General features: G+C 44.5%; 2 protein-coding genes across 8 annotated transcripts in view; one reads left to right on the top strand and one right to left on the bottom strand.

Moving 5' to 3' along the window:
• Positions 1 to 27,009, bottom strand: part of LOC141270715 (uncharacterized) — a 669,979-nt gene that overhangs the window by 633,818 nt on the left and 9,152 nt on the right. For 2 of the 7 annotated variants that reach the window (XR_012321735.1, XR_012321736.1), the window contains exons 1-4: positions 12,804 to 12,945; positions 12,495 to 12,674; positions 12,289 to 12,412; positions 12,112 to 12,209 (exon numbers count right to left, since the gene is read on the bottom strand). Coding sequence is in view for 5 of the 7 variants with exons in the window: in XM_073680799.1 (XP_073536900.1) it covers positions 12,112 to 12,209; positions 12,289 to 12,412; positions 12,495 to 12,674; positions 12,804 to 12,881 (480 nt within the window). In the remaining 2 variants the exon portion in view is untranslated. Of the gene's footprint in view, positions 1 to 12,111; positions 12,210 to 12,288; positions 12,413 to 12,494; positions 12,675 to 12,803; positions 12,953 to 27,009 lie in introns of those variants that run through there. The other 5 variants (XM_073680799.1, XM_073680801.1, XM_073680802.1 and 2 more) reach the window with 3 other exon arrangements.
• On the top strand, positions 17 to 4,201 carry LOC141270764 (uncharacterized). The gene is made up of 2 exons (XM_073680877.1): positions 17 to 1,945; positions 2,021 to 4,201. Exons 1-2 carry the CDS (start codon positions 1,531 to 1,533, stop codon positions 2,242 to 2,244), a joined length of 639 nt encoding a protein of 212 aa, XP_073536978.1. The 5' UTR covers positions 17 to 1,530; the 3' UTR covers positions 2,245 to 4,201.

Genomic DNA, 27,009 nt, shown 5'->3' with positions numbered 1-27,009 from the left:
TCCTGCCTGTAACTCCTCCTATCTTGTCCCTCACTTGCTTCTGTTTTTCTCAGTACCATTTTGACAACACATGCTGCAGGACTAAGAAAGGACTCTCTCCTTATCTATAACTCGTGCTTCTAATACAATGCTATCCTCTACCTCACCTTCATCCCTTCACCTTCCCTCATCAAGGACTCATCACTGCATCATTCTTCCGGGATAATCACGTGCAGTTCATAAGGAATAGAAGCACAGGTTAGTGAGTTAATGCTATCTGCCATCGCTTATACAGAGATCCGTGTTCACATCCCTCAGACACATCTCTCTCCACGTACATCGGTGGCAGAATAGTAAGGAGAGAGCTAAGTCTTCAGTGTTTGTGTGCATATGCATGTCTGCTAGCAAGTCTATGACCGTCCACCATCTTAGCTAAAGCATGTCCACAAAAAGCACAGTGGATCCCTCTGTGGGAGAAGCACATCATGTTCCTGACACCACAGATGCTCCAGGAGCAGAGTCTACACTTACTGCGGAGCAGGATGTACGACCCAAACGTGTAACCAAGCCGACACAAAAGGTCAGAGAGAACCTGCAGACAACCAGAGATGAGCTCCATGATAACATAGATCATTTATGGGGCAGAGTTGATCACTATTTAGCAGCTCTTCCACGCGCTAACAATGATGCAGCAGATTTAACCGCCAAATTGAATAGTTTGTCTGCCGCCTATGATTGCTACCAGTGACTGTCTGTTAAGTAAATCATATTCCTGAGTAACTGTGATATGGATGATGCCCCAACAGAGCTGGCTGAAAGGGAGTGTCTTCTCCAAGAAAAGACCGCATTAGTGAGAGATGCCCAGGATAAGGCAGAACACCAAGAGGTTAGGTCACATCATACAACCTCGACCAAAATCACATCTCGATCTTCCAGATCATCTCACTCCAGGAAGTCAACATTGTCTGACAAGCTGCTGGAGATCCGTGCGTCTGCAGAGGAAGCTAAAGTGAGAAGTTCCTTTGCTAGGCATGAGGCTGAAGTAGAAGCTCAAAGAAACAAGATGGATGTCCAATTAAAAATACTCCAAGCAGAAAGGGAAGAAGCAAGAGTCCTTGCTAAACTGAAGGTCCTTGAACAAGCACTAGGTCAAGATGCTGATATGGACTGTTTTATTCCAGGAGAAATGGAAGACCCAGCTAATCGCACTACAGACTATGTGCTAAAACATTTACCATCTGAACCAGCGCCACCTCCAATCTACCACACAGATGCACCCGCGAGCCAAGAAATGTCACCACCTACTGCGGAAAAGCACTAATCCACAACTTAGGCCGCAGACAGCAGACCCTATATAGAATAAACCACAACTTAACCCTCATACCGCATCATTTCGTCCTGATCCATGTCAGTCATATAAGCCAGAGAACTTACATTCCCCACGGATATCACAAGTTAATCCAGGAACTCTGACCGGGAGATCGGACATGTCTGAATTCGCCAGATACATGATTCGCAGGGAGTTAATAAACATCAGTCTCTCAAAGTTTGATGATTGTGCTGAAAATTATAGAGCCGGGGAAATCGACATTTCAAGCAGTAATCAAAGACCTCAACCTCACCGGCAAGGAACAACTGGATTTGCTTGTCAACTGGTTACGCCTTGAATCAGCGGAGCGCATCAAGACTGTAAAAGCAGTTTATGTGGACTATTCAGATGCAGGTCTTCTTGCAGCATGGGAGAGACTGGAGCAAACCTACGGCAGCTCAGAAGCCATAGAGTCAGCCTTATTTAAGAGACTGCAAACCTTCCCAAGAATAACTGACAAAGACAACCGAAAAATTCAAGACCTGAGCAACCTGCTAAAGGAAATAGAATTGGTAAAATTAGACCCACGTCTTTCAGGACTGAGCTACCTTGATACTGCTCATGGCGTGAATCCGGTAGTTCTCAAGTTGCATCACGGTATGCGGGATAAATGGGCAGACCACGGCTCACAGTATAAAGGACAGCATAATGTGTCTTTTCCTCTCTTTTCAGATTTTTACAGGTTCGTCAGTGATCAAGCTCGGAAGAAGAATGATCCCAGTTTCGACTTCACTGAACCTACTCCACCAGCTTCATCATCATCTACAAGGTACGATAACAATATCACCAAACGTAAAGAGTTAAGGAGCACAGTATCCATGAGAAAAACTGACGTTCCACTTACTGCACCCTCCTTTGCTAAAACAAATGCTGTTGCTCCTAAAGCTAGACAGTAACCGTATGTGCCCTATCCACAAAAGACCTCACCCACTTAAGGAATGCCGTGGACTCGGCAAAGACTTTGCAGGAACGCAGAGATACTCTCAAGGAGCTAGGGATATGTTATAAGTGTTGCGCCTCCTCAGATTACTGTGTTAAGGCCATCATTAAGTGCATTGAATGCAGTAGTGGCAAACACGTTACATCTATGCATCCCACACCAGCTCCATGCAATTCACAACCTTCTGCAGCATCCAATCCTGCTCAAAAGCATGGCGGGGAGCCACAAGTTCCTGATCCAGCTGCAACTGCCGTTTCCTCTTCATGTATGGAAGTATGTGGAGAAGGGACTGGTCCTAAATGCTGTGCCAAAGTATGTCTGGTCCAAGTCTATCCAGAAGGACAACCCGACAAGGCCTCCAAAATGTATGCCATAATAGATGAGCAAAGTAACAGGTCTCTAGCAAAGCCCAAACTCTTTGAGATCTTCAATATAAAAGGACAAACAACTCCATACACCCTCAACACTTGTTCTGGTCGTATTGAGACTTCTGGTAGGAGAGCCTCTGGGTACATTATCTCTTTAACCAAGGGGAACGTGCACATACCCTTGCCAACTTTAATTGAATGTGACCAGATACCCGATAACAGGGAAGAAATTCCCACTCCGGAAGCCACGCTTCATCATCCCTACTTGAGGCACCTAACTAACAAAATTCCTCCTCTGGACACGAATGCTGATATTCTAATCTTACTGAGGAGGGACATTCTAAGGATCCACAAGGTGCGCCAACAATGCAATGGCCCAGATGATGCTCCATACGCCCAAAGACTCGATCTAGGCTGGGTAATTGTGGGCAATGTACAGTACAGACCAAAAGTTTGGACACACCTCATTTAAAGATTTTTCTGTATTTTCATGACTATGAAAATTGTACATTCACACTGAAGGCATCAAAACTATGAATTAACACGTGGAATTATATACTTAACAAAAAAGTGTGAAACAACTGAAAATATGTCTTATATTCTAGGTTCTTCAAAGTAGCCACCTTTTGCTTGGATGACTGCTTTGCACACTCTTGGCATTCTGCTAAAACTCTTACTGTCGCTCTTATTCACCCTCGTCTGGACTACTGCAACTCTCTTCTGATCGGTCTCCCTCTTACCAAAATTTACCCTCTCCAATCTGTCCTGAATGCGGCAGCCAGGGTCGTATTTCTGTCCAGCCGCTTCACCGATGCCTCCACCTTGTGCCAGTCATTACACTGGTTACCCATTCGCTACAGGGTCCAATATAAACTCATTGCTCTCACCCACAAAGCTCTCCACAGTTCTGCACCACCTTATATCTCCTCTCTCATCTCAGTCTATCGTCCTACACGTGCCCTCCGTTCCACAAATGACCTAAGGCTAACAACCCCCATAATCCGAACCTCGCACCTCCGTCTCCAAGACTACTCTCGTGCTGCGCCAGTTCTCTGGAATGCTCTACCCCAGACGATCCGATTGATGCCTAGCCCCGATGTCTTCAAGCGCGCTTTAAAAACCCATCTCTTTAAACAAGCCTACCATCCCAAATACCCAGTAAACTAACTTTCCCCTGTTCCCTCCTGAATACTACTCAGAATCTGCCCCCTACTGTTCATCTGTTTCTACACCCTCCATGCACACGATAACTGCACTCGGTAATTGAGTATTGCACTTTAACATACAGGCTGATGACCGGATCATACAGCTTTATATGATAATCCCAACTTATTATAATTACCTGAAATAACAAGCACTTTCCACCTATTGTGTCCCCCCATTTCCGTGTAGAATGTAAGCTTGCGAGCAGGGACCTCACTCCTGATGTAACTGTTAAACTGTCTCACCTTGTATTGAATTTATTGTTTGTACATGTCCCTGCTTAATTGTAAAGTGCTGCGGAATATGTTGGCGCTATATAAATAAAAATTATTATTATTATTATTATTATTCTCTTGATGAGCTTCAAGAGGTAGTCACCGGAAATGGTTTTCACTTCACAGGTGTGCCCTGTCAGGTTTAATAAGTGGGATTTCTTGCCTTATAAATGGGGTTGAGACCATCAGTTATGTTGTGCAGAAGTCTGGTGGATACACAGCTGATAGTCCTACTGAATAGACTGTTAGAATTTGTATTATGGTAAGAAAAAAGCAGCTAAGTAAAGAAAAACGAGTGGCCATCATTACTTTAAGAAATGAAGGTCAGTGGATGAGGAACTGTGGGAGCCCCAGTAGAATAAGGCATAGTTCACACAGTATGTATGTCAATTTAACAATTGTAAAATGAAAAAAATATATAAGAATCAGTATTCATTAACATATAAACACATATCCAAACAAAAATTAACTTGTGCAAATATGAAAATGGATAGATATGCCACAAAGGAGTCACAAACAATAAATGTAAATAATTGGTAATAATAATTTCACACTCAAACACCCAACACACGTTTCACGAATGCTTTGTCAGAGGTGGTTGGTGGGGAGGGGAAAGGGGTAGAGATGTGAGGGGACGGAATAGGGGTACAGAGCTTAGCCAAACATTTCAAGTGTGAGTAGCCAATAGAAAAGGTGCATAAAGTGACAGCAGGTGATTTCAATGCAAATATCAAGTATTACGAAAACCTCACATAGAATGGAGACACAGTGTCGGTGCGGTGTACTTTTTGCGCATGCGTCAGCGACAGCATATCGGTCTGTCAAAGTCTACTAAAGGGAAATTACAGCGCCATGTGCGCTTACATGGAGAAGCCAATAAAAGGAGTAGCAGCTGACGCAATGGTCAGATGACTGGGTCAGATGATGCGATGGTCAGGTGGCTCCACGGTGAGGTGACCATCGTGTCAGAGAACAGGGCATCAGGCAAACAGTATTGACGTGTGGACACATAGTGGCCAATGTAACTGATGATGCGGTCACATGTGTTTAGGGTCAGAGATATCAGTACATGCTGAAAAGAGGGCAGATGTGGAGGATACTAACCCCATATAGGGGTTAGCCCAGTAGTAGAGTGGGACTGGGAACAAATAAAAATAAATGTAGAGATAAAAAAACAAATAGCAATGTAGACACCGCAGCAACAACCTAAAATATGAAACAGGAAAAAAAATAGTCCAAATGAGAATAGTTAAATGCAAGCAAGCGCACAGGCGTAAATACATGCAAAAGGTGCAAATACAGGCGTTAAAGACTAGATACACTGACTATATAAAAGGACCACCAAATGGTTATTTACAAAAATATTAAACACCAACACCACACTACTTCTGTCAAGGGCATACCGCGACAAAAACGGACCAGAAGACCGCAATTTCTGGTTTCACAAACTCCTGCACTGGTTAGAAGCATGTCGCCATCTTATTGAACAATGCAGGTTTTTTTCTTGCTAGCAGTGCAGAGGTTCATCTGCTCATTTGAAGCTCCTGGAGCTTCCCTACTGGATTGTCTTAGCTGTGCAGTGTTGGCCACTCACCTTTACTATATACGCTCACCTCTGGCACTTCGAGATTGCCAGTGTTAGTTCTTGCTGCCTGGTTCTGGAGTTGGAAGTGATATTTGAAGATTTGTTCAGGAGACTGTTACTTGGCGTTTGTTTGTGTGCAAATCCTCATCCTCTCCTATTTGGTTTATGCTTCCGATAACTCCCATGTCCCACTCTGTTGTTCGGTGAGTGTATTTTGTATGGTTGGTATTTTTATTTATCCCTGTTCGTCTTCCCTTGTTTGCCTGGTTGGTGTGTTCCTATACCCTGCTGCATCCCACTACTCTGGGTGGGGGAGGGAAAAGATAATGGTTGATATAGGACAATAGTCAAGGCATGAGCACCTGGCGTCTCCACCTTCAGGAGTAATACAGGGGACAGGGATAGGCTAGGTCGCTAGTTCTAGGGACCTGTTTGGCGCACATAGTCCTATAGTCAGTGTGTGACAACTTTCCTAAGTACAAGGTGACCCCATTACCAGGAAATGAACTAGTGCTCATGCATAACTAGTGACTGGAGGAAATATCAGGCTGCTGTTATGTGTTCTGAAAAATCCCATTAGCGGTAACCAATTTCTATCACCCATGAAAGCACCACATAGATTTACAAAGAAAATTCATATTTAAGGAGGGACCGCAGCCTGTAAAACCAATCTCACAAAAGAAAGATCAGAAGAGAAAGCCAAATCCAGTCTATGGTGTTTATAAAAGGCGAGGACCACATATTACATTACATATCTGATCAATGGACACGTCCTCCCTCTCGGCCAAGGAGGATACAGTGGCTCTTCTAGAGCGAACCTTCAGAACCCCTGGAATTATTCTACCACTTATGCCATCAGATTAGTTTATTCCATCTTTAATCCATCTGGCTAGAGTACTTTTAGATGCTTTAAGCCTTTTCCTAGGGCCCTGAAATGAAATAAACAGCAACTGGCATCTTCTCCTAGATTCCATAGCCAATATATACTATATTAGGCATTTCCTGACATCAAGTGTATGAAATTTCTCTTCTTTATGATTTTTGGTATTAGAGTAGGATGAGGGAAGAACAACTTCTTGACTCCCATGAATTCTGGAGGCTGCCTTATGGAAGTAGACCGGATCTGGTTTTAAAATGACCCTCTCTTGCAGGACCTGTGTAAATGGAGGACCTACTGACAGGGCTTGGCTATCACTAACCCTACAAGCTGAAGTTAGGGCCTCTGGAAGGACTGTCTTTAACGGATACTGAGTCCATGGGTTCAAAGGAAGAGTCTGTTAGGGCTGTCAGAAACCAAATTCAAATCCCAAGGAAGGACTCTCGGAGTGGAAATTGATCTTGACCTGAAGCAGGCCTTAATTGAAACAAGAAATCCATTGATTACCCGCTAGGTCATAATGATTCAGAGCACCAAGAGCCGACAACTGAACTTTAAGGGTACTAGCAGAAGCCCCCTTTCCAGACCTTTCTGAAGGAAGTCTAGAATGGCACTGATTGGCACCCAGTCCTCTAGACTTGACCCTGAAGTGGCTAGAAATTTCTTCCAGGTCCTACAATAAATTTTCTTAGTGACTGACTTTTTACTCAGGAGCAAGGTGGAGACCAGGTTTGAAGAAAAATCTCTATCCCTTAAAAGCGATCTGTCAAGGTCCATGCTGTCAAAGACTGGATGCTTGAGGATGCCAAACTGGGCCATGGGAGAGTAGATCCGGAACTTCTGGTAGCACCCATGGCTCCATGATTGACACTAGCCTCATCTAAGAAAACCATAGCCTCTTGGACCATTAGGGTGCTATCAAGATGACTCTTGCATGATCCTCTCTGATTTTTCTCAGGACTGCTGGTATTAACATCACTGGCGGAAAGGCATATGCTAGATTGTAGTCCCATCTGATTAGGAAAGCATCCACCACCTGAGGATTCTCTCTGGGATCCAAAGAACAAAACTTCTACATTTTTTTTTCTGTTCTTCAATAGATCTATATCTAGCATACCCCAAAGGTTTACAATCTGATTGAAGAATAAATGGTTCAGAGAACATTCTCCTTTCTTTAGCCAATTGTTGCTTAAGGAGGCCACTTTGCAGTTTTCTTTCCCCTTTACGTGAAGAGCTGTTGAGGAGAGAAGATGATTTTCTTTCATCTGAAAAATCTGATTGGTCACTTCCAATAGAGAATTGGACTGGGTTCCTTCCTGATGGCTGACATAGGCCAATGTGATGTGGTTGTCTGAAAAGACTCTCACGTGATTCCCCTGTAAGGATGAAAGGTGTTACTTCATGGCATGCTCCACTGCCAGTAGTTCTTTCATGCTGGAGGAACTTTACTTCTCTTGTCCATTCTCCCTGAACAAGGTGATCCTTTAAATGGGAATGTCATCCCTTTGGGCTTGCTTCTGTAGTAATCACCCACAATATTTGGTTTACCCAATAGATTTACTGGATAGATTTTTTTATATCTAACCACCAAAGAAGAGAATGGGTCGTTATCTGCGACTGTGTTAATATTCCCTCCAGATGTCCTTTTTGTGCATATTCGTTTGCCATAACATCCCACTGTAGCTCCCTGGTGTGCATCTTGGCCCATAATACTGGCGGGATTCAAGAGGTCAGAGAACCCAGCAATGGCATAACTTTTCTGAGAGTCATGGTGGGACCTTTTACTGCTCTGACACATGTCTGCATATTTTCTCCTTTTTCTCTTCTGGGACAGCATTTCTGATAGAAGTCTAGTATAAGGCCTAAAAAGACTTGCACTCTTGGGGGTTTTAACCTTGACTTCTTCAGGTTTAACAACCAACCTAAGTCCTTCAAGGTAGTGCTGACTTCTTTCAATTGGGATTTGCACTGATCTCCTCATCAAAAAATCATCCAAATATGGAACTACTAGAGCATTCTTTTTCTGAAGGTGACCTGTCACTTCTGCTATTCTTTGTGAAAACTCAAGGGGCTATTGACAATCCAAAAAGGAGGACCCTAAACAGGAAGTATTTGAATTTCCCTTTTATGGCCAAAGTAACTCTCAGGAACTTTTGGTACCTCACATGAATCAGAACATAGAAATTGTGCATTAGAACAATCATATAGCAACCTGGCAAAAGCAGCTTTTTGGCCAATTTAAGGAATTCGTTCAGGCTCTTCAGAAGTATTTGTTCTTGAAGGGTGAATCCACTCTCTCTGTGGAGATGTCATGGGTGATAGAAAAAAAAGACTCTTTGGTGCTAGTGTTAATTCTCTACCAAAAAAATCCCTGTGAGTTAATGGGCAGAGAGTCCCAGTGCTTTAGCCCCCAGGACTGAGTCCTGTCCCCTCTATCACACAGTCCCTGCTCCCTCATTACCTGTCACCAGTACAGAGTCGCAGTGCTTCTCCCAGGACTGCGTTCTGTCCCCTCTATCACACAGTCCCTGCTCCCTCATTACCGGTCCCCAGTGTAGAGTCCCGGTGCTTCCCCCAGGACTGAGTCCTGTCCCCTCTATCACACAGTCCCTGCTCCCTCATTACCGGTCACAAGTGCAGACTTCTCCTCCGGTAGATGCTAGAATGTATGGGCTCCTGCCAGGTGTGATGTCATTTTCATCAAGTGTTCTGGGTGTGTTCTGGCTTCCTCAGGAGCGCAGCTTGCCATGAATCATAGTGGAAAGCTGTGACACGCGGGCTCCAGCTTTAGTGCTCGTTTTCTGCATCAATGAGAAGCTGCACAAGCAAAGGGGCGAAGTGTGGTGTCATATGTCTAATGGACGTGCGATGCTGGAGGGATGCACGGGTGGGATTTTGGTCGCATGCGATGCTGGGAGGGTGTCACGGGTGTATCAGAAGTGACAGTCACCCCGCAGTGGGCTGCAGGAGATCTCTACGTTTGGCATTGCAGACACCTTCTTAAAGGCTCTCTCTAGGACCCAGAGGCTACCTTACTCTGGCTAATTAACACAATAGCCTGGGTGGATAAATACCTGCTGTGTTCCAGAGGAAGGTGCCGGCTATATTCATTACTCCTTGTGAAGGCTTTAGCAAGAGCAGTACTTCTTCCTCTCTGGTGCTTGAGGACATGTGCGCATTTGTCAGGAGTCGTCTTAAGCTAAGCAATTTCCCCGTTTGTCCTCCCTTGTTGTGTTTAGTGTTCAGTGTGGTTGTCTACCAGGTATATAAGATTGAAAGTTCCTTCTTGGAAGCTGGGACCTAGTTTTATTGGTCCCTATAAAATAACCGCCGTCATTAACCCAGCAGCATTTCGTCTTGAACTTCCTCAGGCCCTTAAGGTTCACAAACTGTTCCATAGGTTCTTACTCAAGAAGTATGTGGAACCTCTTGAGCCCTCACCTCTACCACCGCCCCAAGTAATGGTAGATGATAATCTGAAGTTCAAGATTTCAAGAATTGTAGATTCTTGTCTCCAACATCGTTCTCTACAATACTTGGTGCACTGGAAAGGCTATGGTCCAGAGGAGAGGATGTGGGTTTCAGCATCAGAGGTGAACGCTCCCAAGTTGGTTCGTTCATTCCACAACTCTTATCCTGAGAAACTCGGTCCTGAGTGTCTGGAGGCCTCTCGTAGAGGGGGTACTGTCACTGGTGTGTCAGAAGTGACAGTCAGCCTGCAGTGGGTTGCAGGAGATCTCTACATTTGGCATTGCAAACACCTACTTAGAGGCTGTCTCAAGGACCCAGCAGCTACCTTCCTCTGGCTAATTAACACCCTGGCCTTGGTGTATAAATATCTACTGTATTCCAGAGGGAGGTGCCGGCGATATTCATTACTCCTTGTAGCAAGAGCAGTACTTCTTCCTCTCTGGTGCTTGAGGACGTGTGCGCATTTGTCTGGAGTTGTCTAAAGCTTAGCAATTTCCCCCTGTTAGTCCTCCCTTGTTCTCTTTAGTGTTCAGTGGGGATCGACTAGTTCTCATCTCCTCCCTTCCCTAGCCTTAGCCAAATGCCAGGGAAAGACAGGGCGAGGAGCGCGTGCGGCGACTGGTGAAGAGCCAATATAGGGACGCTAGGGGAGACAGGGTGATATTCCATCAGCCAGGAGGTCTTCACTCCCCCCCTTTCCTTAGAGTCTGGGCTTTCTTTCCCTGTTCCCTTTGCGTTGCACTAAGTCTTTCCCACACCTTGCGTGACAGAGGGATATCTGTGTGGGGTATTGGGGGGTGTACAATGCTGGGGAAGATACCTGTATGGGATTTTGAAGGGGGGGGGGGGGTGCAATGCTAGGGGAAATGCCTGAGTGTATTTTGGGGGGGGGGGGGGGGGTGTTCAATGGTGGTGTGTTTTTGGGGGGCGTGCAATGCTCAGGGAATGCCTGTGTTTGGGATTTGGGATGCGAACGGTGAAGGGGGGAATGCCTGTGTGTGATTTTGGGGTGTGTGTAGGGTGCTGGGGATTTCTAAAAGAAACTGCCAGAGCTACAATGGAATGTTTTAGATGACAGCATATTCATGTGTGTGAATGGCCCAGTCACAGTTTAGACTAGACCTAAAACCCATCGACGGCCTGTGGCAAGACTTGAAAATTGCTGATCACAGACGCCTCCATCCAATCTCACTGAGCGGGTGTGTAAACAAAAAATGGGCAAAAATTTCAGCCTCTAGATGTGCAAAGATGGTAGAGACAGACCCCAAAAGATTTGCAATAATAATTGCAGCGAAAGGTGGTCCTATAAAGTATAGACCAGGGGGGCTGATAATTAGAAAACCATGTATTATTCCCTTAACACTTCAAAAATATTTGCTACTTTGTGTTGGAATATCACATAAGTTCCAATAAAATACATTTAAGTTTGTGGGTGTAACGTGAAAAAATGTGGAAAAGTCTGAGTCGGTATAAAATGGACCAACTCTGAAAATATATAATAAATTGGGTACAGTAGTTCAATGCAGTTTGTGGGGAATATTTTTTCATAAGAATTTGGGAAAGTTATGAAATGTCCTATAAATGTCTGTCCTATTCCTGATCTAAGGGTCTAGACTTCTAAGGAATGATGGCTGCATTCACACACATCAGATGAACACTAGCGCAGTATTCAACTGCAGTCTGTATAATTGCATCACATGTTCTCACAACTATTGTTCACATTTTCCTTGAAAACGTGTCTCTAATAAATTGGCCGATCAGTATAAGGGAAGAGTCAGACAGACGTATAACTCAGACAGGGATCGCATCGCAATGCTTGGACTGGCCGATGCTCTCCTTCCTGAGCGTGACAGCTGCATAGAAATACATGCTGTCATGTTCGGGTCAAGAGAGCATCGGCTAGTCCGAGCATTGCGATGCTATACCTGTTTTGAGTTAGACAGCCACATGACTCTTCCCTTATACTGGTGGATAAAATAAGACTCAAGACTAGACCTTGACAGCCATCATAGCAGAGATTTCATGACACCTTCTCTCCATTTACCTGATGATCCTGAGGAACATCTGGATCTTCTTGTTTACAGTCCTGTGGAAGAAGAGGACGGGGACATCTCTCTGGTGTTGTCCTCTTACTGGACAGAACTGGAGGAAACACATACAGGGACTGAATTCATTATTTATATACAGACAATTGAAAGCTGTGTGTAATTAGTCCTATTACCTGGCGATGTGAAGGGCTGGGGAACCTCCATCATGAAGTCCTTGTACAGATCTTTGTGTCCATCTAAATACTCCCACTCCTCCAAGGAGAAATAAACTGTGACATCCTGACACCTTATAGAAACCTGACACATACAATGATACCGTCATACCCCGATCCCTTCATAGTGTTACTGTATAATGTCCCAGCATTCCCAGCAGTGTCACCTCTCCAGTCAGCAGCTCAATCATCTTGTAGGTGAGATCTAGGATCTTCTGGTCATTGATATCCTCATGTATCAGGGGGTGAGGTGGAGGCCCTGTGATTGGGCTCAGGGGTCTTCCCCATCCCTCAGACACAGGGGCCTGACAGCGCTCACTAGAGGTCTTCTTCACTACTGTGTAATCCTGGTTATGGAGAGACACATTAATAAATCTCACTACAGACATTTCCAGAGTCCTCACCTCTCCAGTTCTGTCCATCTGTTATTCCCATAGATAAGAATGATGTAATGTGACGTCATCAGAATCTCTCACCTCTCCAGTAAGCCGGAAGAGGATCTCTAGGGTGAGGTGTAATATCCTCTCCGCCATCTTGTCCCTGTCCCTATCCATCCTTGATGGTCAATCAGGAAAATTCTCTTATATAGAAGATCTCCACTGAGAAGATCCGATATTGTAGGGACCTGAATGGAGAGAAGATGAAGATGTAACATCATAAAGATCCCATGTAAGAAATCTCCGGAGCTGTTACCGGCTTCACGTGATCACTACATCCAGTCATGGCCCCGTCCTGCCCCCGGTATAACACACAATCACATTATAGTCACATACAGAAATTTAAATCAGCATCAATCAGAAAACCAAAAAGGTGATGTGTATCAGGGCAGAAATAATGATTCCAATTATTAAAAAAATATAAACTTTATTAGATTCAATTCATTAACCCTTTCATCCCTGAGCCACCTCATTAACAGGCCAAAATGTTCAATTCTGACCTGTGTCACTTCATGAGGTAATAACTCTGGAACATTTCAACGAATCCCAGTTATTCTGAGAAGGTTTTCTCGTGACATATTGTACTGTATATACTCGATTATAAGCCGAGTTTTTCAGCACATTTTTTGTGAGTATAAGTGTTTACTTTTTTGTGTGTGCAGTGTTTGGGCCATACATAACAGGATTAGGGGATGAGGAGTGCCATACATACCAGATTAAGGGGATGAGGGGTGCCATACATACCAGGATTGGGGGATGAGGGGTGCCATACATACCAGGATTGGGGGATGAGGAGGCCATGCATACCAGGATTGGGGATGAGGAGGCCATGCATACCAGGATTGGGGATGAGGAGGCCATGCATACCAGGATTGGGGATGAGGAGGCCATGCATACCAGGATTGGGGATGAGGAGGCCATGCATACCAGGATTGGGGATGAGGAGGCCATGCATACCAGGATTGGGGATGAGGAGGCCATGCATACCAGGATTGGGGATGAGGAGGCCATGCATACCAGGATTGGGGATGAGGAGGCCATGCATACCAGGATTGGGGATGAGGAGGCCATGCATACCAGGATTGGAGGTGAGGGTGCCATGCATACCAGGATTGGAGGTGAGGGTGCCATACATACTAGGACTGGGATTATAGTGGGTACGGAATGTATTCAGACCCCTTTAAATTTTTCACTCTTTGTTTCATTGCAGCCATTTGGTAAATTCTAAAAAGTTCATTTTTTTTTCTCATTAAAGTACACTCTGCACCCCATCTTGACAGAAAAAAAAAAACAAATGTAGAAATTTTTGCAAATTTGTTAAAGAAAAACTGAAATATCACATGGTCATAAGTATTCAGACCCTTTGCTTAGATACTCATATTTAAGTCACATGCTATCCATTTCCTTGTGATCCTCCTTGATATGGTTCTACTCCTTCATTGGAGTCCAGCTGTGTTTAATTAAACTGATAGGACTTGATTTGGAAAGGCACACACCTGTCTATATAAGACCTCACAGCTCACAGTACATGTCAGACCAAATGAGAATCATGAGCTCAAAAGGAAATTTAAAGGGGTCTGAATACTTTCTGTACCCACTGTATGTGGCAATACATACCAGGATTGGGAATGAGGGGGTCATGCATACCAGGATTGGGAATGAGGGGGTCATGCATACCAGGATTGGGAATGAGGGAGCATTGCGTACCAGGATAGGTAAATTTACCAGTAGCTGTTGCGTTTCCCACCCTAGGCTTATACTCGAGTCAATAAGTTTTCCCAGTTTTTTGTGGTAAAATTAGGTACCTCGGCTTATACTTGAGTATATCCAGTATTTCCTGATAGTGATAAAATTTGTTCAATACGACTTGCATTTATTTGTGAAAACATCATAAATTTGGGAAAAAAAAATTCACAATTTTCAAACTTTTCATTTTTATACCCTTAAACCAGAGAGATTTCCCACATGTCTACTTTACATCAGAACAATTTTTGAACCATATTTTTATTTGTAAGGAAGTTAGAAGGATTAAAAGTTGACTGGAGATGTCTCATTTTTCCAACAAAACAATTTTTTTTTAAGGGACCACATCACTTTTGAAGTTAATTTAAGGGGTCAGACATATGACAGAAAATATCCAAAAGTGACACCATTCTAAAAACTACACCCCTCAAGGTGCTGAAAACCATATTCAAAAAGTTTATGAAGTCTTCAGGTGTTTCACAGGAACTGAAGCAATGTGGAAGGAAAAAATGAAATGTAACGTTTTTCACAAAAAAATTATTTTAGACCCAATTTGTTTTAGTTTCACAAGGGTAACAGGAGAAAATGGAGCCCAAAATTTGTTGTTCCATTTCTCCTGAGTACACCAATACCCGATATGTGGGGGAAATCTACTGTTTGGGTGCACGGCAAAACTCGGAAGGGAAGCAGCACCGTTTAACTTTTCAAACGGAAAAATGGCTGGAATCGAGAGCAGACAACATGTCGCGTTTGGAGAGCCCCTGATGTGCCTATACAGTGGAAACCCCCACATATGACCCTGTTTTAGAAACTAGACCCCCACGGAATTTATCTTGATGTGTGGTGAGCACCTTGAACCCCCAGGTGCTTCACAGAAATTTAGAATGTTGAGCCAAGAAATTCACATTTTTTTTCCATAAAAAACTTTAGCCCCAATTTTTTTTATTTTCACAAGGGTAACAGGAGAAAATGGACCCTAAAAATTGTTGTGCAATATCCCGAGTACGTAGATACCCCATATGTGGTGGAAAACTACTGTTTGGGTGCACGGCAGGACTCAGAAAGGAAGCAGTGATGGTTTGGAGCGCAGACTTCATTTCGCATTTGTAGAGCCCCTGATGCACCTAAACAGTGGAAACCCCCAAGTGACCCCATTTTAGACACTAGACTCCCCAAGCAATTTATCTAGAGGCATACTTTTATAGTAATGATTGTAATGCTTTTGGTTTTACTGGTGTATGAATTTATAATGTGGTGGTATATGTAAATTGTGTGGAGTACAGATCGAAACGGCACAAAAGCATTGAACAGTGCCATCTGTACCATGTGCATGGCCAATTTTTTGTACCATACTTTAGCTTTTCACATGGCAATGTATGGTTTGAGAACCTGATCTGAGAGATCTACACCCCCCCCATGTACTCATTATAATCCAGGATTCAATCTGGCTTTGGAACTTGTGTTGTGGTACCTTGGACAGTGACAAGGGAGCTGTTGTCACGGTGTATGGTGGTCAAGATAAGGACATCCCTCTTGTCCTTATACTTGACCACCAGCATGTGGTCGCAATATTGGGCTCTACTTGGCCCTTCAGCAGTTGCCTAATTAGCAGCTTAGGGAGGTCTCTCTGATTTTTTTGCACGGTGCCACCTGCACCTGTACCTCTGACAGAGAGGGTCTTGAAGAGTGAGGTGCTAATGTAGAAGTTGTCTATGTAGAGGTGGTAACTTTTAACCAGCAGTGGGTGCAGTAATTCCCACACAATTTTCCCACTCACCCCCAGGACAAGGGGGGCATTCAGGGGGTTAATCTGGGTGTCCTTCCCTTCGTACACCCTAAATCTGTATAGTATATCAGTACTCCTCCAGTATTACAGAAGCACTGTTTTTTTGACTATGCCCATATGCAGCCCAATGCCCCAAAATATAAATTTCTGCTGCATTTACAGGGAATAACCAACACACATCACAAAACAAAGTTTAGTCACTCCATGGACAATATATAAACACACTTCATCCACTATATCCCCATCAGATGTCATGGTATCAACTACTTACAGCCAGAGGAGAGAGAAAGTGACCCAGTGATCCTGGTGCTGCACCCCGACGACGCTGATTCGCCACGCTTCTTCCAGGGTGAAACGGCGTCGTCGGGGTGCACCACCAGGATCACTGGTTAGGTCTCTAGCATCTCTCTATGCAGCTTATTATGAAGACCAGATATGAACATTCTGATTACAAGTGTATACTGTGGGCATTGACATTTTTAGGACATTTACTTCATGCCTTTTGATTATTGCATAATGACAGCACAATATTGTTATTTGAATTTATTTCTTGATATAGGTATATTGGGGTAATAAGCCCATGCTGCTGGCACTGACACTTTATAGGGCATTTTCACTTTATATTTTCTGGTCATTAGGTATCAAAAGCTGAATTGCTGATATCTAGATATGCCTTAACCCTATCCGTTACCCAACAAGAGTCTTTGGATTGAGCCCCATAATATATATATATATATATATATATATATATATATATATATATATATATATATATATATATATATATATATATATATATAATCCTGGGCAGCTGAAAATTTTCCTGCTTAACTTTTTAATCATTGCTGTGTTCTATATACAAAAAAAATTTTCCTTTTAATATATGACTCAATAAAAACCGTAATTTTTAATCTTACTGCGTCTAGACTCCATTATACCCCCTAGTATTGCCTATAGTGGGTGAAGTGTGTTTATGCATTTACAGGGGTCAAACTGGCGTATGATAACATGGGATTTTGAGAGAAAAATTGATGGGGTATACAAATTTGTCTGGGCCACAATAAGATTTATTATTTCCTCGCTGAAAAAGAATTTGAAAAAGTCCATTTCAGTGAGGCCAATAACGTCAAATTGGATTCCTGAGCTACCCATGAAATCTGGAATAACAGGCTGATAATTTTCTGGAGGTGCAGTACATATGGGATCAATTGCTGTAGGGGTTGCCTGGGTCCTAGGGCGCCTTATTGGTTCCCTCCTCACTACATGATGAGGAGGAGGAAGAGAAATAGAGGAATGTGGGATCTTCCTCACTGTCCGTGTCGGAGGCAAGGAAAGCACATGCCTGCTGTGGGTAATAGCGTCTTCTTGACGAATGGGCCATTTTTATTTTATTCTTCAAATACAGAAGTATTGTGTCGGACTTCTGTAAAGGGTACTATTTATTATAAAAAGTAAAGAGAAAAAAAAATAAAGTACAAATTTTGAAGAAAAAAAAAAAAAAAGTTTGTACAAAAAAAAAAAAAAAAATTACAGTAACGTTCACTACACAAATGCCCTACCAATGAAGTTACTCGGCGCTAACTTCTTTTTTTTTTTTTTTTTTTTTTTACAAAAGAAAGTCGGACGTCACCAACACTGCGATGTACACTCCGCTAATGTGCTAGCTAAGAAGTTACTAGGCAATAACTATTCTTTTTTTATTATTTTAAACAAAAGAAAAATGCTACCGCCCTACCTATAAAGTTACTCTCTACTACTATTTTTTTTTTTTTTTTTGAGGAAAACCTATCGGACGTCACTTACACTGCGACGTCCGCTACTCTACCTATGTCTAAAAAATTAGCGCAGATTCTGATCAGCAGTGATACTGATCAGAGAGCGGCAGCCACGGGAAGAGCACGAATGCTCAGTGCAAGATGCCACGCACATGAAGAAAAAGAGGGCCAAAAATACAATTGGGAGAGGGGAGAAAGGGGGTGAACTGGAACAAGGATTGGGGAACTGCTGCGATCACAGATCAGTCCCACAGCAGCCAGGAGACAGATCACAGGAGGGTCGCACTGGCCACCAATGATTTTCTCTCAGGTAACACAGTGGGTATACAAACACTATGCACACTAACTCTGAGGTAAACATGGTGTGCAGAGCAGTGATCGCCATTTTAAATTAACCCCTTTGGCGCTGATTGGTCAGTAACTATTGTTCAGCCAATCAGAGCCAAAAGGGGTTAATCAGCCGAGGTGACGTCGGGATCACCCCATCCATTGTGACTGCTGTGATTGGTGCTTCCTCAGACAGCACTAATCACAGCTTGTCACATTGATCCCCCCCCCCTTCCCCCAAGAACCAGAAAATTCGCTGGTGGGCCCTGGCATCTCCTTCAGGAGAGTTCATAGCATGAACCTTCCAGCTGCTATGGGGCTCTTGAGCGGGGGAGAAAGGTGAGCCCTCAGAATCAAATCCTCTGGTGGGCCCAATGTTCTTCAATCTGACACTGCTTCTCAGTGGGAGTTGTATTTCACCACAGACATATTCTTTAGCTCAGTGAAAAGACTGGCATAGAGGGAAACCGTATCTACTCCGGCTGTCATTTCTCCACCACTAGGTTCCGGCCATTGTCACACATGATCATGCCTGGCTGTATGTTCAGCGGTGAGAGCCACAGATCAGGCTAATGTGTTACAGGTTTCAACAACTCTGCAGCGGTGGGCGGTTTGTTACCTAAGCATTAAGCATATGATCTTCAGCACAGGCTGTTGCCACTTGGACGAGGCAGTGCTGCAGTGCTTCCAGCTTGGGCCCAATGTTCTTTAGTCTGACACTCCTTCTCGGTGAGAGTTGTATTTCACCACAGCCATATTCTTTAGCTCGGTGAAAGGACTGGCATAGAACGAAACCGTATCCACTCCGGCTGTAATTTCTCCCAGGAAGTCCTCTAAAGCTTGTTGCATAAGCAATGGCAGCCCGTCCAACATCAGCTCACACTTCTCGGTGGTGCTTCAACACACAAAGATCTTTCTTTACGCTATGAATTTTATGACTACAAAGTTGGGAAATGGCCTGATCTGCAATGCGTTTTGAGAAATAACATGCATAAGCACATCCAATCCACAGTAAAAAAGCAGCCATAGAGTGTCAGGGAACCTTCACACAGACTTTTCTTAGCCAGGGCTGCTGCTCGGTGAAAGTTGTATTTCACCCCAGCCATACTCTTTAGGTTGGATGAAAGGACTGGCATAGAGGGAAAACGTATCAGCTTCTGCTGTCATTTCTACAACACCAGGTTGCGGACATTGTTATACACAACCATGCCTGGCTGTATGTTCAGCGGTGAGAACTACAGATCTGCCAGCTATGTTACAGCCAGGGCTGTGGAGTTGGAGTCGGTGTCCATTTTGGTGGAGTTGAAGTCAACATCGGAGTCAGTATAAAATGGACCGACTCCAACTCCTAAAATATATAATAAATTGGGTACAGTAGTTCAATGCAGTTTGTGGGGAATATTTTTTTATAAGAATTTGGGAAAGTTATTAAATGTCCTTTAAATGTCTGTCCTATTCCTGATCTAAGGGTCTAGACTTTTAGCTGAGATGAATCTGTGCTACAGTAAATTTATCACTTAAACATGAGTCATGTATGAGGGAGTCGGAGTCATGGAGTTGGAATTGTAGTCGGTGTCATAGAAATTGAGTCGGAGGTTTGGTTTACCGACTCCACAGCTCTGGTTACAGCTTTCAACAACTCTGCAGCGGTGTGCGGTTTGTCACCTAAGCATAAGCATATTATCTTCAGCACAGCCTGTTGCCGCTTGGCCGAGGCAGTGCTTCCAGCTTGTGACTGATGTGGTCAGGAGGAGGAGGTGCAGGAGCTGAACAATGTGATTACATTGAGGTTACATTGGTGAGTCTGTTTTTTATACTAAAGATCCTGCTGTGTTTTTATATTTTTTTTGCTTTTTACATCTCTTCAAATGCGTATTGGATTGCGTCCTAATTTTTGCCAGCCCTTCTAATTGCTGCATATACGGAACAACAGAATAGGAGACCCACTCTTTAATAATGGGAAGGACAATTCAAATAGATTCTATATTCTAAAACATAACCCTGTCTTATCTGAAATTCGTTTATGGGTGAGGTATCGCAGTATGGATAGTGTATAACACCGATCCAGCCAGGTATAATTGCCTTATACTGAGTACTGCTGGTACTGTCGAAAAAAAATAAAAATCTATATGCATTTACAATAGGGACAGGTGCTAGGTGCCATCATCAGCTCCAGATGAGTGCTCATTCTGGTCGCATAAATCTCTTCCACAGTCCATAACTTTTTTTTATTATTTATTTGGCTTTATATACAAGTCATTACCCTGAAAAGAATATTTCTTACCATTTCTTCCATTTTTGCATGTTTTATTGTCAGTCCGTAAAAGTGGAGTACTACTCTGACAACATTGTTCACAGATATGCTATTTGTCAGCAACCAACTGTATATAGGTTTGAGCACACAACTGCCATACTTTAAATGGAGTACAATATCAGACACATTCCCAAAAATGTCTGTATCATTACGGCAGTAATATGGGAAAAAGTCTGATTGCTACTGTTTCATTCGCCTAATAGTATGGCATTTGTCAGAGAACAAGTGTCAATAGGTTTGAAGACACAACTGCCATACTTTAAATGGAGTGTAATATTTGTCACACTCCACAAAATGTCTGTATTATTACAGCAGTAATATGGGATCACGCCTGATCATAGAAAAGTTTCTCTGCTATCACAATACAGTAATAAGAATATAATCAAAAAAATTTGGCTGTATTCTAACAAGCAAATGGAGCAGTAAAATGGTGTACTCTGGATTGCTTTTTAAGCAAATAATCAGGATTAAGAACAAAAAAAAAAAAAATCAAGTATATGTAGAGCTTTATGGATATCTGTAACAGCAGCAGACAGGGCGTGCAATGAACCCTATTGTGCTGTATACACTGCCACAAAAGGCCCCGTCACACTAAGCGACGCTACAGCGATCCCGACAACGATACGACCTGTCACTGATCGTTGCTGCGTCGCTATGTGGTCGCTGGTGAGATGTCAAACAGTCAGATCTTCCCAACGACACAGCAGCGATGCAGCGACCCGTAACGATCTGTATAACGATGTACGCCTATGTGTTTCTGTGTCTGAGTCGTCAACAAGGTCGTTGGTAAGGTGTCAAACACACCGATACATGCTACCCAGCGGGGCCTCAACGATCAAAGAATTGTCCAGACCATTCCGACACGACCAGCGATCTCACAGCAGGGACCTGGTCGCTGCTAAGTGTCAAACGTAGCGAGATCGCTACTGAGGTCGCTGTTGCGTCACAAAACTTGTGACTCAGCAGCGATCTCGCTTAGTGTGACGGGGGGCTAAACTCTGCTATCACCAAGATTAATATATGCAGCTGGATTAGTCCTTAGAAGGACTGTTAGTTCAGATAGATAGATAGATAGATATAGATATAGATATATCTATATCTATCTATCTCTTGTTGTGGAATACCTATACCAAACTAATAAACCACAATTTCTCTCCCTAGCTCAGCAGCATCTCTCCCTACTCTGCCTGTTTCCGGGGTAGACTGTGATGAGCATAGGGTCCCGGGTCTTATATAGACCCAATGACGCTATGCGGGCAGCCAATCACTGTAATACCACAACCAACATGGCTATGGCCTTACAGTGCGTGGCAAGCAATCCTTTCAACATAATTGGCTGTTTAAAGAGCGCCAAACATGCGGGGCGGGGACCCGAACTCCCGCCTGAGCATCCCGGAAATACTCGGAGCGCCGAACATCTCGAGCAGTGAGATGCTCGGACTCGCCCGAGTGACGAGCAGGAACGAGCACGCTTGCTCATCACTAATTGTGATTTTTTTTTTATTTTTTTTTTTAGAACCCATCCCTGACTTGTATTTCTCAACAACTTCACACCTAACTTGTTTGGAGGTCTCCTCTGTCTTCATGGTGTTGTTTGGTCAGTGGTGCTTCTTGCTTAATGGTGTTGTAGGCTCTGTGGTCTTTCAGAAAAGGTAAAGTGTATATACTGACAGACATGTGACACGTACATTGCACACAGGTGGGCTTCCTATCACTAAGCATGGGGCTTATGAAGGTAATTGCTTGCACTTGATATTTTTAGGGGCTTCACAGCAAAAGGGGTGAATACATCTGCACATGCCAATTTTTAGTTATTTGATCCCATAAACTTAATTTATGTCTATTTTTTTCTCACTTCAACTTAAACTATTTAGTGCTGATGCATCAAACTATTTATACTCAGGTTGTAATGTAACAAAATAGGTTAAAACACAAAGGGGGTGAATACTTCCACAAGCCGCAGTATAACAGATCTGTACAGTAATGTGTGAAGATGATGAGGCCCAGATGGAATTACAGCACAGAATGCAGGGAAAGGAACAGACAGAACACGTGTCTGTATCTAGGAGAGAAGACTACAGACATGTAGAGAACATACAGATAGTGATGTAGTCACAGCAGCAAGTCAGCGAGCGCTCAGGTGTACCTGAACACATTCAGCGAGCACACAGGTGTATATGACTACAGTCAGCAAGCGCACATGTGTAAATACAGGAGTATATGAGTACAGTCAGCGAGCGTGCAGGTGAAAAGAGTAGTTACTTACCGGTAAAGAAATTTCTCGGAACCCATGACGGCACCACGGAGAGAGGGGATCCGCCCTTCAAGGACAGGAAACCTACAGATAAAAAGGGCGGCACCTCTCTCCCGCATCAGTTGGTTTACAGAGCACCGAGAGGACCGCCAGGTTAGTAACACCAAATATGGCATTTTTATTTATATATATTATATATGTATTTATTTTTTTTTTATTTATATTTTTCCCAGACACACCCTGTGACTAAACAAACAGGTAGTAATGATTGTGCACACCCATGTGTAAGAAAAAAAGGGGGAGGGAATGTACGGGTGCAGTCATGGGTTCCGAGAAATTTCGTTACCGGTAAGTAACTACTCTTTCTCTTTCCCCATGACGGCACCACGGAGAGATTGCAGAGCAGTGAAGATTAGGGAGGGACCACCGCTTCCAGAACCCTTCTGCCAAAGGTAAGATCTGAAGACTATGTTAGATCCAGCCGGTAGTGTTTAAAGAACGTGGAGGGAGAAGACCAGGTCGCCGCTCTACATATCTGTTCGATTGAAGCTCCGGCCTTCTCCACCCAGGAGGCTGCCACAGCCCTCGTCGAGTGAGCCCTTAGGACCACTGGCGCTGTTTCCCAGCTTGAGGAATAAGCCAGGGAAATGGCTTCCCTTATCCACCTCGCCAGGGTTCCCTTGGAAGCTTTCGGTCCCTTCCGAGATCCCTGGAAGCACACAAAAAGAGCCCTGTCCTTCCTACACTCCCGTGTGGCCTCTAAATATTGCATAATGCCCCTCCTGACGTCCAAGGCGTGAAGGGCCTCTTCCCCCTTGTTTTTTTGGGGCTGCGCAGAAGGAAGGGAGGGTGACCTCCTGTGACCTGTGAAAAAAGGATCCCACCTTAGGAAGGTACGCTGGGTCGGTCCTAAGCGTCACTCTGTCGTCTAGAATCTGCGTAAAGGGGGGTCCCGCGGATAATGCTTGGATGTCACTAATGCGGCGAGCCGAGGTGAGGGCTACCAGAAGGGAAGTCATAAGGGACAAGATTTTAAGGGACGCTTCCCCTAGTGGTTCAAAGGGGCCTCTGGTCAGGGCTGAGAGAACAAGATTTAAATCCCACGGAGGAGCCTTCCGGGAGGGGATGGGCCTGGATCTATGAGATGCTCTGATGAACCTGGAGACCCATCTATCCCTTGCCAGGTTGCAGTTATACAGGGCTCCCAGAGCTGCAACCTGAACCTTCAGCGTGCTCGTGGCCAACCCCAGCTCCAACCCCCTCTGAAGGAACTCCAGGATGGTAACCACGGGGGCCTCCCCTACTATATCCGAACCTGCAAAGGAAAGGAATTTCTTCCAAGTTTTCCCGTAGAGCCTAGTAGTTACAGGTTTCCTACTCTGCAGCAAGGTAGAGATTAGATTGGGGGGAAAACCCTTTATCCCTCAAGAGTTACCTCTCAAATTCCAAGCTGTCAAGTGCAGGTTTGTTACCTGCGGGTGGAGTACTGGACCCTGAGACAGCAGGTCCGGAAATTCCGGGAGGACCCAGGGGTCGGAGACGGACATGATCCTCAGCCAGGAAAACCAAGGCCTTCTTGGCCAGAAGGGGGCGATCAGGATCACATTCGCCTCGTCTTCCCTGATCTTCCTCAGAACTGCCGGAATGAGAGCAATCGGAGGAAAGGCATATACTAGCTGGTGGTCCCATGGAATCAAAAAAGCGTCTAGTGCTACTGGGTTCCCCCTGGGGTCGATCGAGCAAACCGTGTCCACCTTTTTGTTTTTCCAGTCGGCGAATAGGTCTATACATGGGATTCCCCAAGCCCTCGTGATCTTTTTGAACACTAGCTGGTTCAGGTCCCATTCGCCCTGTTTCAACTGGGTCCGGCTTAGGAAGTCCGCCGTGATGTTCATTGACCCTTTTATGTGCAGAGCTGATAAGGACTCTAAATTTCTCTCTGCTATGTGGAGGATGGAGTTTGACGCCTGAAGAAGGGAGATGGACTGGGACTGGGTACCCCCCTGGTGATTTAGATATGCCACCACTACCCGGTTGTCCGAGAACACTCTCACGTGGTGACCTTTTAACACATTTAGAAATTCCAAGAGGCCATACTTCACCATCAGAAGTTCTTTCATGTTGGAGGAAGAACCTTCCACCCCCTTTGCCCAGACCCCCTGAGCCACTCGGTCGTCTAGATGAGCCCCCCACCCCCTGGGGCTTGCATCTGTCGTCAGAATCTGGGGTGCCGATATTGTCCATGGGACACCCCTGCCTAGATTTTCTTCCTTTGTCCACCATGCTAGGGAAAGTAAAGTTTTTGAGGATAAGGTCAGTCGACCTTCTAAGTGCCCTCTTAGAGATTTTTCCACCCCCAAGATCTCCCATTGTAAGACCCTGGTGTGCAACTGAGCCCAGCGGACACCTGGGATGCAGGCAGTCATAGAACCTAGGAGGGACATTGCTCCCCTTAGTGTCATAACCGGATGCTTTTCCACATAGGACACACGGGCTATCATATTTTGGACTTTCCCTTCCGGAAGACGGCATTCCTGACTCCTTGAATCTAACAGGATACCTAAGTATTCCTGTAGCTGAACTGGCTCCAATCTGGATTTTTTTAGATTTAGAAGCCGTCCCAAACTCGTCAAAGAATCCATGACTACTGCTAGCTGGTCTTTGCAGTGGCTGAATGAGTTGCCTATAACCAGTAGATCGTCTAGGTATGGGACTATCAGGATGTTCCTCTCCCTCAGATGAGCCATGACTTCCGACACCACTTTCGTGAAGACTCTTGGGGCTATTGCTAACCCGAAGGGAAGAGCCGCATACTGAAAGTGTCTGATTGAGCCCCTTATTGGTATTGCTACCCTCAGGAATTTCTGGTAGTCTCTGTGAATGGGGACATGATAGTAGGCGTCTTTTAGGTCTAAGACCGTCATGAAACAGCCTGGAAACAGTAATTTCACACAAGTTTTTATTGATTCCATCTTGAAAGGTTGTATATTCAAGAACTTGTTCAATTTCTTCAGGTTCACGATAGTCCTGAGTGTACCGTCCGGTTTTCTCCTGAGGAAAAGGGGGAGGGGGGGGGACTGCTCTGTCCACTAGGTCTAGGACTTCCTGTTCTAGAGTCAACTGCTCTACCACTGAGGACCTTACGGGGGTTACTGTGAAATTTCCTCGAGGAGTGGAGAGGAACTGGAGTTTTAGCCCAGATTTTATCAGGCCCAAAATCCAGCCCACATTTGAAATCTTTTCCCAGGCTGGGAGGAAATGGAGCAGTCTTCCCCCCACCTGGAGCTGCGTTTCATTGGGCGGGCTTCTTGATCTTTGGGGGGCCTCCTTCGCATGAATTTTTGCTCCGAAAACCCTTCCTGAATGATGAACCGGAGACGACAGGAAATCGTTTTTTGTCATCCCCGGCTTTATCCAGGATGTCATCCAGGGTAGATCCGAACAAAAATTCCCCTTCACACGGGATGGAGCACGGTTTGGATTATGTTTGGAGGTCGCCTGGCCAGCATTTGAGCCATAGGGCCCGCCTAGCTGCATTTGAAAAACTCCCTGCTCTGGCTGCCAGTCTGACGGAGTCGGCTGAGGCGTCTGCCAGAAAAGCCGCTGCGCCTTTCATCACAGGGATGGCCCCTATAATATCCTCCCTTGAAGCCTTGTCTTTTAGCTGAGATTCCAGCTGGTCCAGCCAAACCATCAAGGATCTGGCTGTGCAAGTGGCTGCCACTGCAGGTTTTAACCCCCTCCCCCCTGCCGTTTCCCAGGCTCCTTTCAGAAAGGAGTTAGCTTTTTTGTCCATAGGGTCTTTGAGTACCCCCATGTCTTCAAACGGCAGGGAATATTTTTTAGAGGCTTTGGCTATCGCCACGTCAATTTTTGGCGCTTTATTCCAGAAAAAGCATACAGGGTCCTCAAAGGGGTATTTCCTTTTCGGGGCCAACAACCCTTTCCTCTCTGGCTTCTTCCATTCTCTCTTAATCAGATAGTGTACCTGATCATTAAGAGGGAAGGATCTCTTTCTTTTCTGACCTAAGCCACTGAACATTATC

This window comes from Phyllobates terribilis, unplaced genomic scaffold (assembly GCF_046119375.1).
Source record: "Phyllobates terribilis strain yellow unplaced genomic scaffold, ASM4611937v1 Scaffold_5__5_contigs__length_657084704, whole genome shotgun sequence".
NCBI classification, from domain to species: Eukaryota; Metazoa; Chordata; class Amphibia; order Anura; family Dendrobatidae; genus Phyllobates; species Phyllobates terribilis.
Note: the sequence above shows the minus strand (reverse complement) of the source record. Positions and strands in the feature narration are given on the sequence as shown.

Coding starts and splice junctions, on each gene's coding strand:
- LOC141270764 (XM_073680877.1), top strand. CDS start 1,531: ATGATTGTGCTGAAAATTATAGAGCCGGGGAAATCGACATTTCAAGCA. Junction 1,946..2,020: donor AGTTCTCAAGTTGCATCACG/GTATGCGGGATA, acceptor CTCTCTTTTCAG/ATTTTTACAGGTTCGTCAGT.